The 15584-nt window shown below is 51.6% G+C and overlaps 1 protein-coding gene across 5 annotated transcripts in view; it reads left to right on the top strand.

Annotated features, from left to right (window-relative positions):
- The first annotated feature begins 4518 nt into the window (after nt 1-4518).
- SLC43A2 (solute carrier family 43 member 2) overlaps nt 4519-15584 on the top strand; it is a 38292-nt gene continuing 27226 nt past the window's right edge. For 2 of the 5 annotated variants that reach the window (XM_040455482.1, XM_040455480.1), the window contains exons 1-3: nt 5037-5111; nt 5503-5700; nt 14435-14642. In XM_040455482.1, coding sequence (XP_040311416.1) covers nt 5541-5700; nt 14435-14642 — 368 coding nt within the window. In that variant the 5' untranslated portion in view covers nt 5037-5111; nt 5503-5540. Of the gene's footprint in view, nt 4632-5036; nt 5341-5502; nt 5701-14434; nt 14643-15584 lie in introns of those variants that run through there. The other 3 variants (XM_040455484.1, XM_040455481.1, XM_040455483.1) reach the window with 3 other exon arrangements.

Below are 15584 nucleotides of genomic sequence, written 5' to 3'. Positions count from 1 at the left end.
ACTTGTGAACCAAGAGATCGTGACCTGAGCCGAAATCAGCTGTTCAACCGACTGAGCCACCCAAGTGCCCCAGTGCCCCAGAAATTTAAAATTTTAATTTAGACAGTCTTTTTGTCTTATGAGTTTCATGTCATTTTTAGTGGAAAGGTCTTCTCTACCCTAAAACTAGTGAAACAATCATCTGCATTTTCTTCTAGTACTTTAAGTGATTTTATTTCTTTATGATTTGCCAGCAGTGCTGGTTTTGGAGTTTTAACATCCTTGATAAAAAGACTGAAAAAAGGGGCACCTGGGTGGCTCAGTCGGTTGAGTGTCCGACTTTGGCTCAGGTCATGATCAAGTCCCGCAACGGGCTGTCTCCTGTCAGGGAGGATCCTCTGTCTCTCTCTCTCTCTGCCCTTCCCCCTCTGTAAGCTCGCACTCTCTCTCTCAAAAATAAATAAACATTAAAAAGACTTAAAAAAAAACAAACCCAGAATTTCATTCAAATAGCTATGGATTCAAATCTCAGTTCTGATATACTTGTTTTGTGACTTTGGAATGGGGTTAATGGCCATCTCCCAGAGTTATGGAGGGGATTAAATGCCACAAACTAAAGCACCTAGTAAATTTTTAATTCTCAATGAAGGGTAATTATTATAGTCATTACCATCATTCTCCCAGCTTTGAATCCTTTGTCCCTAGAAGCATGTACCTTCCACCCCTTTTCATTTGATTTGTTCATGTTTTCACTCAGTCACAGTATTGTGCATCTGCTTCATGCTTCCGTGTTAAGGGGGGTGGTGATTTGAAGTTGAGTAAGACCTAAATAGTTCACAGTCAGTGGGGAAAGGGAGAGACAAACAGATGAACTGATGGTTATAAAACAGTGCAATCAGTAGACTAAGATAGTGAATATTTTTGGGAGTGGTTAGGGAAGGCTTCCTGAAGGAGGTGCTATCGAAGAAGAGGGTATGTTTGAGGGCCAGAGGTGAGAGAACAGCATGTGCAGGAACTACAAGCAATTCCCTGTGATTGAAGCATCAACTGGCCTCTAGGGGGTGGGAGACTGGTGGGGAGGAGTCTGTGGGTCAGGCTGAAGAACTTGAACTTTACCCTACAGGACAAATAGTAGAGTTTCTGAAGGATTTTAGCAGAAGTCACATTTACTAAAGTTAGATTTACATTTCCCACAGCTCACTGGGATGGGGTTGGGTAAAGAAATGGATTTGAGGGGCTGAGATTGGAGGCTGGATGAACAGCAGTTGCAATCCTTCGGACACAGATGATTTTTTTTTTTTTCCAAATATCATATATAAATATTTTATTTATTTTTTTAACTTTTTTATTTTTTTAAATTTACATCCAAATTAGCATATAGTGAAGCAATGATTTCAGGAGTAGATTCTTAATTTTTTTTTCAATGTTTATTTATTTTTGGGACAGAGAGAGACAGAGCATGAACAGGGGAGGGGCAGAGAGAGAGGGAGACACAGAATCAGAAACAGGCTCCAGGCTCTGAGCCATCAGCCCAGAGCCTGACGCGGGGCTCGAACTCACGGACCGCGAGATCGTGACCTGGCTGAAGTCAGACACTTAACCGACTGCGCCACCCAGGCGCCCCTCAGGAGTAGATTCTTTAGTGTCCCTTACCCATTTAGCCCATCCCCCTCCCATAACCCCTCCAGTAACCCTCTGTTTGTTCTCCATATTTAAGTCTCTTAGGTTTTGTTCCCCTCCCTGTTTTTATATTATTTTTGCTTCCCTTCCCTTGTATTCATCTGTTTTGTCCCTTAAAGTCCTCATATGAGTGAAGTCATAAGATCTTTGTCTTTCTCTGACTGATTAATTTCACTTAGCATAATACCCTCCAGTTCCATCCACATAGTTGCAAATGGCAAGATTTCATTCTTTTTGATTGCCGAGTAATACTCCATTGTATATGTATACCACATCTTCTTTATCCAGTGATCCATCGATGGACATTTGGGCTCTTTCCACACTTTGGCTATTGTTGATGGTGCTACTATAAACATGGGGGTGCATGTGTCCCTTCAAAACAGCACACCTGTATCCTGTGGATTAATCCCTAGTAGTGCAATTGCTGGGTCGTGGGGTAGACCTATTTTTAGTTTTTTGAGGAACCTCCATACTGTTTTCCAGAGTGGCTGCACCAGCTTGCATTCCCACCAACAATGCAAAAGAGATCCTCTTTCTCCACATCCTCGCCAACATTTGTTGTTGCCTGAGTTGTTAAAGTTAGCCATTCTGACAGGTGTGAGGTGGTATCTCATTGTGGTTTCGATTTGTATTTTCCTGAGGATGAGTATTGTTGAGCATTTTTTCATGTGTCAGTTGGCCATCTGGATGTCTTCTTTGGAGAAGTGTCTATCCATGTCTTTTGCCCATTTCTTCACTGGATTATTTGGGGTTTTTTTGGGTGTTGAGTTTGATAACTTCTTTGTATATTTTGGATACTAACCCTTTATCTGATATGTCATTTGCAAATATCTTCTCCCTTTCTGTTGGTTGCCTTTTAGTTTTGCTGATTGTTTCCTTTGCTGTGCAGAAGGTTTTCATTTTGATGAGGTCCAAGTAGTGCATTTTTACTTTCGTTTCCCTTGCCTCTGGAGATGTGTTGAGTAAGAAGTTGCTGCAGCCAAGATCAAAGAGGTTTTTGCCTGCTTTCTCCTCGAGGATTTTGATGGCTTTCTGTCTTACATTTAGGTCTTCCATCCATTTTGAGTTTATTTTTGTGTATGGTGTAAGAAAGTGATCCAGGTTCATTTTTCTGCATGTCGCTGTCCAGTTTTCCCAGCACCACTTGCTGAAGAGACTGTCTTTATTCCATTGGATATTCTTTCCTGCTTTGTCAAAGATTAGTTGGCCATACATTTGTGGGTCCATGTCTGGGTTCTCTATTCTGTTCCATTGATCTGAGTGTCTGTTCTTGTGCCAGTACACAGATGATAAATATTTAGGAGATACGGCTGTATTGGTGGGGTGGGGATGGGGTGAAGGAGAGGGAGAATAACAGCGGTTGCCCAATAAATATTTGTTGAAAAGATGGTTTTATGGTAGTGATGCTATTATCTGAGAAAGAATGGGAGGGACAGTTTGGGGGGTAGAGAGTGAATCACTTTTGATGGTTTTTGAAACAGTTCAGAGATGTCTATCGAACAGCTGCCTGAAGACGTCCCTTAGACAGGTGGAAGTAGGAGGGAGAGAAGGACTGAAGTTTATCAAATGACAGTCGCAAGTGAGGAGTGAGTGGGTGAGATTCTGTGAGGGTGGGTAACCTGATAGGTAACCAGCCAGTATCTCCCCCAAGCCCACAGCGCCAGGCGTGGTGTGAGCAAGGTTGCCAGCGGTGGGTTCATGGCGGCAGGGGGCGCACTCGGATTCAAGGACATGAAAGGGGAGGCTGTTGAGGCTCCCAGAGCCCTGGAATAAGCCAGCTCCCAAAGCGAGCCGAGGGAGACCAAGCTGAATCTGGGGGAGCCCGAGGGTCCTCAGAGATCGGGCTGGCAACTCCGATCCGGAAGACGCATCTGGGCTGCTGAACCTCCCCAGTGCCGGGGCTCCATCCCCCTGCCCTAGCAGTCCTGGGGGCAGGTCCAGCTCTGATCAGACTGGAAGCCCAGAGTCCTCCCGATTCCACGCGCTTTCCCCGAGGCGCTGCCCGCCGCGTCACCAGAGAGGGCCCTTAAAGGAGACGTCCGGGACTGGGGCGTAAGGGGGTGGTGGCGGCGCAGGACAATGGGGATGGGATGGACAACTCTGGGTAGGGGTCCCCAAGGGGACCAAGGACAGCAGGAACGGGTGGGCGAGGGATCAGTGGATGGGAGAAAACCGTCCTAGGGTATAGACAAGCCCCAAACTCCCACCTAGGGATCCCCCAAGAGCATCTTCTAGGGATCGGGCAGATGGCACCCAGGAGAAGGGTCGATGAATCAGGAGAGCAGGGAAGAGGCATAGCACGCCTGCACAGGAGTCCGGGGATCCGGGATGTGCAGACAGCGCCTGGATGGAGAACACTGGGGACAGGAGAACGAGAAATCAGAACACAAAGCCCGGGGATGGCAGCGTTGCGTGGGAGAGGCAATGGAGACGGCAGGAGCGAACGACCCACACGGAGCCAGGGCATCGGGACGTGGCGCCCAGGACAGAGGGGAAGCTGGGGACTATGTAGCGGGCTGGAGTAGAACGGAGTGCAAGAGCCCAGCCGGGTGTGCGAGGGAGGCAGGCATGCAGTCCACCAGAACATCCACAGAGGGGACCGAACCCAGGGTCAGAGCTTCGGAGTAAGGCTCTAGAGAGACGCTGGGGCAATGCCCCGGGGAATTCCCAGCCCGGCTGTTACTCCAGTTTAAGGCAGCAGTAGCAGTAGAGGCAACCCACCGCTGCCCCCGGCCCGCCGCCCCCCCCCCCCCCCCCAGCTCTCTTGTTTGTCTCTCAAGTCCGGCCGGAACCGGCTTCTGCTCGCCGCCGGGCGGGCGGGTAGCTGCTGATTGGCCAATGCCTGTTTCCAGCCCCCACTCAGCCAATCAGCGTGCGACAGTGTTTTCGTCTTGGGGTCGAAATAAAAGCTCTGGAATAAAAGGAGACAGAAAAGGCGCCGGCCGGGCCCGATACACGCTAGTAGAAGCCGGGTGAGCTGAATCTTGGGGCTCTGGGAGAAGGTGCTAGGGGGACAGAAGGCGCACGAATAGGGGCATAGGGAGAAGATGTATAACTATGAGAGGAAACAGATTGGATGAAGGTCTGCCAGGGAAGAGATGACGAATGGAGGAGGCAGCTCGGAGATGGAGGGACGGGGGGGTCCGCTTCCATGGGAACAGACTAAATGGCGCGGAAGCAGCCGGAATGGGGGTCGTGCAGGTGGCTCGCGCCGCCGGTTTGAACCGGCTTCGCCTCTCCCATGCGGGGTTCGCGTGGCCGCAGCGCCTAGCGACCTAGACAGCGGCCAATGGCGCAGCAGTTCCTAGCCGTCCAGCCTATGAGGGGGCCGGGGGCGGGCCGTTCCGGATTCCCTGCGCTGATCTTGTGGTTGAAGGAACCAGCTCTGGGGAAGGGTCTCGAGTGCGGGCGGGAGGGCTCCTGTCAGGGTCCCAGGGAGTGGCAGTCCTCAGGTATGGCCCTGCCCAGGTATCCGGACCTGAAGGTGCCTCCCCTGACAGTCCCCAAGCTATGTCAGTCCTGCGGAGAGCCAGGATTAATTCCACGTCCCTGAGCATGCGTTAGTCCCTCCTGTTTTCATGCTTCAGGTTTCCTCGGGATGAGCCAAGGGAGAGGTCTCCTTGCCTGGCCGGGGCCGCTGTCCCGTAGCTGAGGGCAGACGTACGAGCCAGCCGCGGACAGGTTGGCCTGGGACCCAGGCAGGGCTGGGGCTTCCTTCGCTGTGCGCACCCACGGTCCGGGCCACGGAGGGGTGACAAGCTGCGCGCGCTGCGGCAGCGGCCCGGGTTGGCCACACAGGCTGGGCAGGGCCGGACGCTGACGCTGACTGGGGTCTGTGTGCAGGTGGCTGCAGAGCCGGAGCAGGGCCGCCGCGCCGCGCCATGGCGCCCACCCTGGCCACTGCCCATCGGCGCCGCTGGTGGATGGCCTGCACAGCCGTGTTGGAAAACCTCCTCTTCTCGGCAGTCCTCCTGGGCTGGGGCTCGCTGCTCATCATGCTCAAGTCGGAGGGCTTCTACTCATACCTGTGTACTGAGCCAGGTGAGACGGGCGTCTCGGGCTCGGGGTGGTTCCCGGAGTGGGAGCTTTGGGAGAGGGCGAGATGGCAGTGAGGACCCGGCCCGCAATACCGCCTCGCTGCGCAGCGCCTCCCATTTAGCAAAAGCCCCATTTGATCGTCAGCCAGCTCAGCTGGGTACATATCATTGCCCCTGTTTTGTGGGTGAAGAAACTGAGGCTCAGACAGATCTGCTGACTTGTCCAAGGCCACACAGTTGAGGACTCTGGTAGTTCCAGAACCTCCAGGTCCGGGATGTTCTTTCTGCCACCTAGGAACCTTGCTGGATTTCTCTCCTCCTGGTGTCTGGCGTATCACTTGACTTGAACTAAATATGTTGCTCTCTGACTGTGAGAAAGAGGAACTCCTGACTCAATGGTTGGGGTGCAGCAAGAGAGAGAGGAAGTGGCTTGGCCTCCACCCCATCGAAGTTTCGTCTAGAATCTAGATGTTTTTTAGGCCATTATGGAGTCTCTTAAGGGCATGTCAGCTACAATTTCTTGTCTGTTTTTGCTGCTTTATGATTTTCCAAAGGACATTTCTCCCACAGGCCATGAGAATGTCTCTGTGGCCTTCTATCTGCCTATCATGGTAGGGGAAGGCAAGGGGAGTATTTAAGGAAATAACACTAGTTCTGTCCTCTCCCTTTGCTGCATCATTGGTGTTGCTGAACGCAGGTTGAGGATGCTTGTCTACAAGGAGTGTAACCCCCACTCCTACCCTCACATGCCCCCTGACCCTGTTTAAGGATCCTAATTGCTATAGGCCAGTAGATTAAGCCAAGAAGTGGGACCCAAGTCCCCACCTCTACCCTGCATCCCCTTTCTTAGGTAACCTTGATAGGAAATGTTTCCCTCTGCCCTCCTGTTGTCCCCGACAGGGGCTATCTAATAGTTGAACTCTGGAATATCTCTTCCCAGTTCCTTTGTCAGCCAACCCCTGTGCGAGTCCCCTTAGAGGGAGATAGCTTAAGTCTGTCCCTCTGAATCACACCGCTGGCATGCCTTTTCTTCCTAGAGTTCTAAATTGAGGGGGAGAGAAAACTTTGGACCAGCTCACGCTGCCTGGAACCCCATGTAGAATCCTCCTTGTTTCCCTCTCCTGACAGTCCCAGGAGATCCCCAAGTGTTTCAGTCTCTAGGCAAGCTTTGCGGGACAAGTTTAGAGCAGGAGAAATGGAGGAGATGTAGAGGCCACCTGGGAGAGAGGACAGAGAGTATGTCATTTATAACCTTTAGCCTTTAGCTACTCAGAAATATTTCCAATAGCCTAAAGGTTCTTGGCAGAACTTTCCCCACATCAGCAAGAAATCTTGGGAGATGGGAGAGTCATTCAGACCTTGTTCCTTGAACGAGCTTTCTGCTTTGCCCAAGAGATGTTAGCAGATTAAGGACTATCTGGAAGGAGCAGGTTGGAGTGTTTGGCTCCTTCCCCGCCCTCCTGCTTTAGATCATGACCCTTCCTGCTTGCCTCTTTGATGGATTCTTTCAAGGTACAGCGAGGGTTTTAAGAACAGCAAGAAACATCATCATCCCCAGATGAAGCTTTTAGCATCTCGTCCAGACTGAGGGACTGTTGTGGTCGATTTTTTTTTTTTTTTTTTTTTTTTTGGACCTCTTGTGGAAGGTCCGATTCTAGGGTTTTATCCCCCAGATTGTCCACTGCTTAATTATTTTATGGTATTGGCAGCATCGAGGCTGGTCATTTCATTCCTGCCTCGACCTTGGCTTCTTCCTTCGTTAAAATGGGAGGAGTCCTGGAGATTGTGCCGACACAGTGCTGAGTTGGTGTTTAAGCCCTAGAGAGGCTTGACCCGTCCCTTCTATAAAGCAAAGTGAAGGTGAAGGGTCAGGTTGTAGGTTGAACATCAACTTCTTATCCCGTGCCTTTGCTCCTGCCTTTGATTTTGTTTTTTCTGACTACCTGGCAAACCTGCTGACCCAGCATCCTTGACGGACAGGCCTGCCGGTTCCACTTAGCTTATCTCTGGCCTCGCTGCTCCTGGCTTCTTGGAGTCCAAGTAGCCTGTTGCCTTTGGGGGCCAGGAGTCTCCTCCATGCCTAACTGGGAGTGTCTGGAGGATTTAGGGTCAAGGTTTCTGCTTAGGCCTAATATTTTCAAACTTGGTAGGTGGCTGAACTACACAGAAGCCTTTGGGCCATTTATTGAATTAGACTGTGAAAAACATACTGGTCTACATCTGATTGAGATGCAAATTTGTCAGCTTTTGGTTGCTTTTAGGACCTTTGATTTAGTTTGTTCTCTAAAGAAAATTTGCCTGAACCTGTTGAAAGCTTCTTGGGACTCCAGCCAGAATCTCACCACAGACACGGTGTTGGGTTCCAGCAAAGTGAGGTGGGAGAAGGAAAGAAAATGCGCGTTTCTCTGTTGCCTCTCAGCTCTTTTTGCCTTGCCCACCAGACAGGATTGATAAGGACTGGGGGTGGGCCTTTGGGCTTTGCCTCCTGGTGTGGATAGGAAGCTGACTGGCTTCCCAGCCCGGGAAGAACAGGGCTTTTCCAGAACCGTATCCTTCTGGCCTCCGGATGGCTGTCATACCTACCCACTCTTGACCTCTTTCTTCGTTCTCTCTGTCATCTGATGGCCCTCTTGGACAGGGTCAGATCAGGGGGCTGTTAATCTCCTCTTCCTCTAACCTCCACGTTCAGTAAACATTTAATTGAGGTGCTGTGCTGGGGGTGTAGAGCAGTCCCGAGGGAGTCTGTAGTCTGCCAGCATTAAACACACAGACCATATAATTCCAAGAGGCGGTCAGAACTCCAGTGGAGAGCAGGGTGCCAGGAAGGAGAGCCACAGAGGGCACCTGGTTCAACTTGGGTGTCAGGGCCTCTCTGATGTTTAGGGGGCCAAGAGGGGTGAGTTGGGAGAGGAGGGGGCAAGGAGAGTGGGAAGGAGCCAAGGCCCATTGGGCCTAGGAGGCCACTTGGGGAAGTTGGATTTTATTTAATTAATTAATTATTAAAAAAAATTTTTTTTAATGTTTTTATATTTTATTTTTGAGACAGAGCATGAGCATGAGCAGGGGAGGGACAGAGAGAGAGAGGGAGACACAGAATCCTAAGCAGGCTCCAGGCTCTGAGCTGTCAGCACAGAGCCTGATGTGGGGCTCAAACCCATGAACCGTGAGATTCTGACCTGAGCCGAAGTCGGACGCTCAACCAACTGAGCCACCCAGGCGCCCCGGGAAGTTGGATTTTATTCTCAAGGCAGGAAGAAGAGACAGAGGCAGAAGAGGGTGACCATCACGTTCACCTATTAGATTCTTAAAAATTGTTGAGGTCTTGCCACATTCTGGGCGTGGGGTGGGGGATGGAGTCGCGGCCTCTGCCTGAGGAAGTCTCAGTCCAGCTCCTCCGTGGATGCCGAGGCAGATCCCAGTTCTGTGCTCTTGACCACTGCAGTCTCTCTGCCTGTGGTGGCAGGGGAGCTGAACCCCTCACGAAACAAAGCTGGGCCCTGAAGGGGCAGAGGTGCTGCTGTCACAGCAGGGAAGCAGAGCCAGGACTGGTCCCCTGCAGGTGGGCTGAAGCTGCAGATGTGGACAAGAGACATTCCCTGTTGCTTAGAGACCCTCTTTTAACGGTCTCTGCCTCACTCAAAGGCTGCTGGCCTTTGATAGCTTTTGAAAACCCACCCTTTTACTTGTATTGCTATGAATGTGACTGTTTCCATCCCTCCCACAGCCCCCCCCCCCCCCGGCCAGTGTATTTTGGATTAAAAAAAAAAAAAGTATTCTGTAGCAACGGGTAAGGTCTAAAGGCTGGTGCCCTCGGCCTCAGGATGCATCACAGAAAGGAGCTGGCGCCCTCAGCGTCCCTTCCTACCACCCCTGCCTTCCTCCTGCCCATTTCATGACCCAGTTTCCCTCCCCCACATCCGCTGGCCCCACCTGCCTTCGTGGTGTTGCATTAAGGTTCTGTTCAGCTTGGGTTGTCTTTCAGGGAGGATCTTGGGGACAGTCCCATTCACACTAGGTGTCATTAAGAGCCACCTGGTGCTGTCCCCGACACTGTGATAGCCTTGGGCTGTCTCCATTCCCTCAGCATATTTTCTCTGAAATGCCTCTAACTCAGGTGGTACAGCATCAGCACAGCCTGAAGGTTAAAAGCAGGAACTTTGGGGTCTGGCAGCCTGGATTCAAGTTCAGCTTCCCCATAATGTACTGTCTGGGAGACCTTGGGCAAGCAACTTGCTGGTGTCCTCGTGTGGCGTCTGGGTGGGGGTGAGAGGGCACTGAGTGAAACAGAACGAATACCACTGAATATAGCAGCCAGCATACACAGGCACTCCGGGACCGCAGCAAGGGGCTAGGCCCTGGCCTCCCCACGATGGCCCTCTGTCTGTGTCCTGCCTTTTGTTTGCTCTGTGTCTGAGACTGACCTCTCACCTACATCCCCCTGTTGGACTGAGATGCTGCTTCCTGTTGCCGGATAGACTAAGGATTTGGGAGACAGACAGGAGATCCTGGGGCAGGGACCATCAGCAGGGACGTCCAGGGGCCTGCATCCTGGGTGGATGGCCCAGTGAACAGCCAGTCAGAGAAGGGGGCTGCTCACAAATTTGGAGGGGTCTCCAGCCCCGTGTCCCTCGCTCCCTTAAGCATCATGCAGCCAGCTGTTCTGTTCCTCATTCCCTTTGTTTCTCTGGGGCGGGGGGAGCTCCCTCTTTGACCCAGAGATGTCAGGGGAACCTGAGTGGGGTCACAGCACCCCCTTTTGTCCCCTACTTTCACTGTGCAGATTGTGTGCGAGTCTTCTGGGAGGAGGGCTGAACAGTGCAGGCTTTGTTCTCTCTTCCCTGCCCCTAAGCAGCCTCGAAGCTATTTTCTCAGCACACTCGGGCCACACCAATTCCTTGCCAGTCCTCTTGATTCACCTTTCCCTGCTGGGCTGGGCCAGGCCAGGCCACCCTGGCCGCCCACTGCAGAGACATCTGTTTGATAAACAGGTGCAAGTGAGGTGCAGAGCAGGCCGGTTTGGAGTGAGGCCTGAGCTCTAGTCTGGGAGCAGAGGGGCACCCCAGGGCTTGACACTTCCTCTGTGCTTATCTGTTTGTGTCTTTCCTGGCCCACGGTGGCCCAGGTGAGAGCAGAGGGAGAGGAACAGCTTGGGTGTGGCTGTGTTTGGGCATCTCCTGGATCTGTGACTATTCACGTGGACTGTTTACTGCCAACAAAGCTTCTGGGCTCACCGAAGATTTAGTCCCCTCTAGGAGCAAGGGACACTTTTGAATTGCTTCATGGGCAGACGAAGAGAGGCCACTGGGACCCCCCACCCCAGGCTGACCTGTTGCTGGACATCCCTGCCTAGAGGCAGGAGGGCAGAGGGCCAGGCAGCCCTGTTGGCAGGGAATTTTTTAAGGAGAGAAAGCCAGTGGCCCAAGGTGTGTAAGGTCCCTGCTCCTGTGTGCAGTGATTGTAAGATGAAAGATGGGGGACAGATATCCTTCCCCCTGGTGTTGCCTTTCTCCTTATGAGCTTCTCTGTCTAGCCATCTCTAAATAATTCGAGATGTTTCCGTGGACATCCCCAGTTATGGCAAATCAGGGAGACTGCTTTGGGTACATTGCCTTGGGATTTATCTTCTCTCTGTTGGTGAGTATCATCATGGATTTAGGAGTCCAGCTCTGGGGAAACTGAGGGTGGACACCCTGGGGCCTCTACCCAGAGATGGTGCTGCCTGGCTCCATCAGTTCCCAGTCCAGCTCTGGCTCCCTGCCTGTAGCAGCAGATCCTGACGTGCTCCCGAGTCCTGAGTTATTTTGTGTCATTTATTTATTTATTTATTTATTTATTTATTTATTTATTTTTAATGTTTATTTATTTGTGAGAGAGAGAGAGCACGCGCACATGTGTGAGCAGGGGAGGGTCAGAGAGAGACGGGACAGAGGATCTGAAGAGGGCTCTGCCAGCAGCGAGCCCGATGCGGAGTTTGAACTCACTAACCGAACCGTGAGGTCACGACCTGAGCCGAAGTCGGACACTCAGCCGACTGAGCCATCCAGGCCATTTTGTGTCCTTCAGTGCCGTCATGGGCTCCAGACCCTGCATGGCCGCAATCAGCATTCGCCAGCCAACGATCCTGGGCCCTGAGGGGCCTTCTGCACCCATCCAGCCTGTCACACGTGTGCTGCTTTGCCCCTATCTGCACACCAACGTGGGGATGGCCGTTGCTGTGTGGGGACCCTGTCCTCCTGCTTCCTGTTGCTGCTGGCCGAGCTGTCACCAGAAACCAGTGCCAGCCTGTGAGGCAGCCCGGCCTCTGCCGAGGCTATCCCACAGTGGATGAGCGGCTCGGGCCCGCTGGCTAAGGCAGGGTGTGTGGTGGTTCTGACCCGGACGCTGATGGACTCAGATGATCCTGTTTGTCCTGTGTTTGGGCTGTCAACATGGTGGGGCCTCCTTTGGAAAACTGGAAGTGGCAGAGATTGGGGGTGGGGGGAGAATCTGGCGTGCTGGGTCTTGTCTCTGTGGCTTTAGGAGGTTAGCAATGTGCCTGTCATCTCCGTGCGTCCCCTCTATTTTCATGGTTCCGTATGTCCTAGTTCCTTTCTTCTCTCTGGGGCCTTTTGGCTGTTGTGATCTGACTCCGTTGTTTTCATTCATTCAGTAAATAGCTACCATACACCAGGATCTGGGTGAGGTGCTGGGGACACGGCCCCCAGCCTAACAGGCGACTAGATGCAAATTCATGCTACGCACACACAGTTATGGGACCCTGCACCCAGTTACTTTGTCCGGCTCCGCCGCCACCCAGGTGCACCCTCCCAGGACTCCCATGATAGTAATAATAATAACTCATAACTATTGTTCATTGAGTACTTTCTACGGCCATGTGAGCCCCAGAGCGTTATCTGGATTTTCTCATTTATCTCCCGGGCAGACTCTAGGAGGTAGATACTGCTATTACGTTACGCCATTTTACACATAAAGAAACTGAGATAGAGTGGGATTAGGTCACTTTTCTGAGGTTATACAAGTAGGAAGTAGAGACACCAAAATTGGAACCCAGAGGCCAGGTTGTAGCACCTCACCCTCAACCTGTGTGCCCCCAGCAGGGCTTGTTGGTTAGGAGGTTGGCATATAGCATGATTCACCTTAAGTGCATCCTTTTCCGTGACCCTGGGGCAGCCCTGAGAGGCCTGGGCAGGCCTTTGCAGCCCTCAGCTTTATAGCCCTGGCGCCAGAGGGCCGCAATCCGGAGTCAGGCAGTTATCTGGAGAGAGGTGTTTCCTTGACTCTCCCGGTGTGACCTCGCATCTAATCAGAGGCTGCTCCTCGTGGGATTAGTCAGCATCTCTTAACTAGCAGTCAGGGAGGGAGGGCTTCTGTGCCGCCTTCCGGCCTGCACTCCACCCTCCAGCCCTCAGCTGCTTCAGTGCTTCTTCCTCCCTAGTTTTTGTTGTCTTGGTGCTGGGTGGATTTTGGAGAGGCCGTTAAGGGCTGAGATTGCAGCTCAAGATTGTGGTCACAGGGGACAGCAACACTTGACCCCCAGCAAGAAAAATAAGAAAGGTGAACCTCAACGAGTGAAAGCAAGTAACTTGGGACTGTTTTAAAAAAATCTTTCCTGGGGTGCCTGGGTGGCTCAGTCGGCTGAGCGACCGACTTCCGCTCAGGTCATGATCTCACGGTTTGTGAGTTCGAGCCCCGCGTCGGGCTCTGTGCTGACAGCTCAGAGCCTGGAGCCTGCTTCTGATTCTGTGTCTCCCTCTCTCTCTGTCCCTCCCCTGCTCATGCTCTGTCTCTGTCTCAGAAATAAATAAATATAAAAAAAAAAAATTAAAAAAAAAATCTTTCCTGGGGTGCCTGGGTGGCTCAGTCGGTTAAGCGTTCGACTTCGGCTCAGGTCATGATCTCACGGTTTGGGGGTTTCAGCCCCGCATCAGGCTCTGTGCTGACAGCTCAGAGCATGGAGACTGCTTCAGATTCTGTGTGTCTCTCTCTCTCTGACCCTCCTCCGCTCACTCTCTTTCTCTGTCTCTCAAAAATGAATAAACATTAACACATATGTTTTTTTTAATTGAAAAAATAAAAAAACCTTTCCCAGGGATTCTGTGACACAGTATGTGTGGTGGTCGATGCTGTGAAAATACCCGGGGGAGGTAGCAGGTGTAGGTATGAGAAGTCTCCTGTACTTAGCAGTAAAGGAGACCCGCTCACTCTTCCCTTTGGTTGACTGAGGAGAACCGGAGTGTTGCGGTGAGACCAGCAGCCTGTGCTTGCCAAGTGATCTAGGATCGACTGCCTACATACTGGCTGCTGTCCTTTTCCAGGGACAGAGCTGCTGAGGAGGTTTTAGCCCACCTGCGGCCCCACAGCCTACACTGGGTCCTGAGGCCTATTCTTCCAGAGCATAGGTTACTCTAGAATGGGACTCCCAAGCTGGGGCTTGTGTGTTTCAAGGGACACATAAATCTCCTCACACTGTGGACAAGACTTCACATGCATTTTCTGAGGAGCAGGAGTAGAGCCTCCTCCGTTGGATTCTCCAAAGGGTTTGTGCCCTCCACAAAAGACCAGGGCCTCCACCTTATCGCTCCAGGGGGCTGGGGCCAGATGGACAGCCACACCTGCTGTGGGGGAGCCAGAGCCAGCCCTGACATTTCCAGTGGGGTCTGAATGTGCATTTGCCCTCTGATCTTTGGGAATCCTGGCCTCAACCCTGTGGTCAAGTTTCCCTCCTTCTGCACACACAGAGAATGTCACCAACGGCACAGTGGGGGACACGGAAGAGCTGGAGCACGAGGAGGTCAGCTGGATGAATGGCTGGCTCAGCTGCAAGGCCCAGGATGAGATGCTAAACTTGGCCTTCACCGTAGGCTCCTTCCTGCTCAGCGCCATCACCCTACCTCTAGGCATCGTCATGGACAAGTATGGCCCGAGGAAGCTCAGGCTGCTGGGCAGGTCAGTGCAGGGGTTGGGGGTGGGCAGGTGGGACTCCTGGGGCTGAGGTCCCCACTGTAGGGAATCCTTGTACCTGCTATCAGATGCACGGTGGACCTCCCTAAATGCCCACCCGGAGTGGTCTTCCTACTCATTCCACCACCAAATCAGTAGGTCCTGTGATCCTTGAGACATGCCAATACTGCATAAAAAAGGATCAGGGCCCCAGGCCCGCCTGGGAGGGTTTGGAGTTGCTTATCATTAAGAACATTGGTTTCCACCATCTTTTTGACCTCTCCCATCAGAAAAAAAAGATTTTGAACATGTACGTCCAATATAAGCATGGAATTATCAATTATATACACATATGCCATTTTTAATGTTTTATGTTGCTTTGATGCATGTACAAAAAAAATGTCAATTAAAGTGGCTAAGATTAAAAATGATAAAATAGTTTCAATTTTTAAAAATTGCAAAAAAAAAAAAAAAATCACTGAATTCCAGTCCTGAAACCAATATTGCACTGTATGTTAGCTAGCTAAAATTGAAATTTAAAAAAATTTTGCAAAAAAAAAGTGATAAAGCAGAAGTCCTCCTGTTTCCATCACCCCCCGGCACTGCAGTGGTTCATCTTGTGCACTTCCTGATATGGTCCGTAAAGCTCCAGTCTGCCAGACTCAGGGTCAGTCCACCAAGAAGCTAGCCCTCTCAGGCCAGCATCCTCCCCAGACCAGGCCCACTGGGAACGATCACAATGCAGGGCAGTGGTTTGCAACGGGTGAGGCCTGTGACCGTGAAGGGCATGGGTAGGAGATCAGTTTCACTCATTCTTTGGAGCTTGAGAGGCCTCTGTCCCCAGGATGGAGCCAGGCATCCAGGACTCAGAAACTGCCATTATCTCCCTCATGCTCAGTGCGGTTCTGTTCCTCCCCTGGCATGACGGGCAGAGGAATCTGGAGAATG

The sequence above is a fragment of the Herpailurus yagouaroundi genome, unplaced genomic scaffold, assembly GCF_014898765.1.
Source record: "Herpailurus yagouaroundi ecotype Mexico unplaced genomic scaffold, PumYag 215, whole genome shotgun sequence".
Classification (NCBI taxonomy): domain Eukaryota; kingdom Metazoa; phylum Chordata; class Mammalia; order Carnivora; family Felidae; genus Herpailurus; species Herpailurus yagouaroundi.
This window is presented reverse-complemented; position numbering and strand designations above follow the sequence as displayed.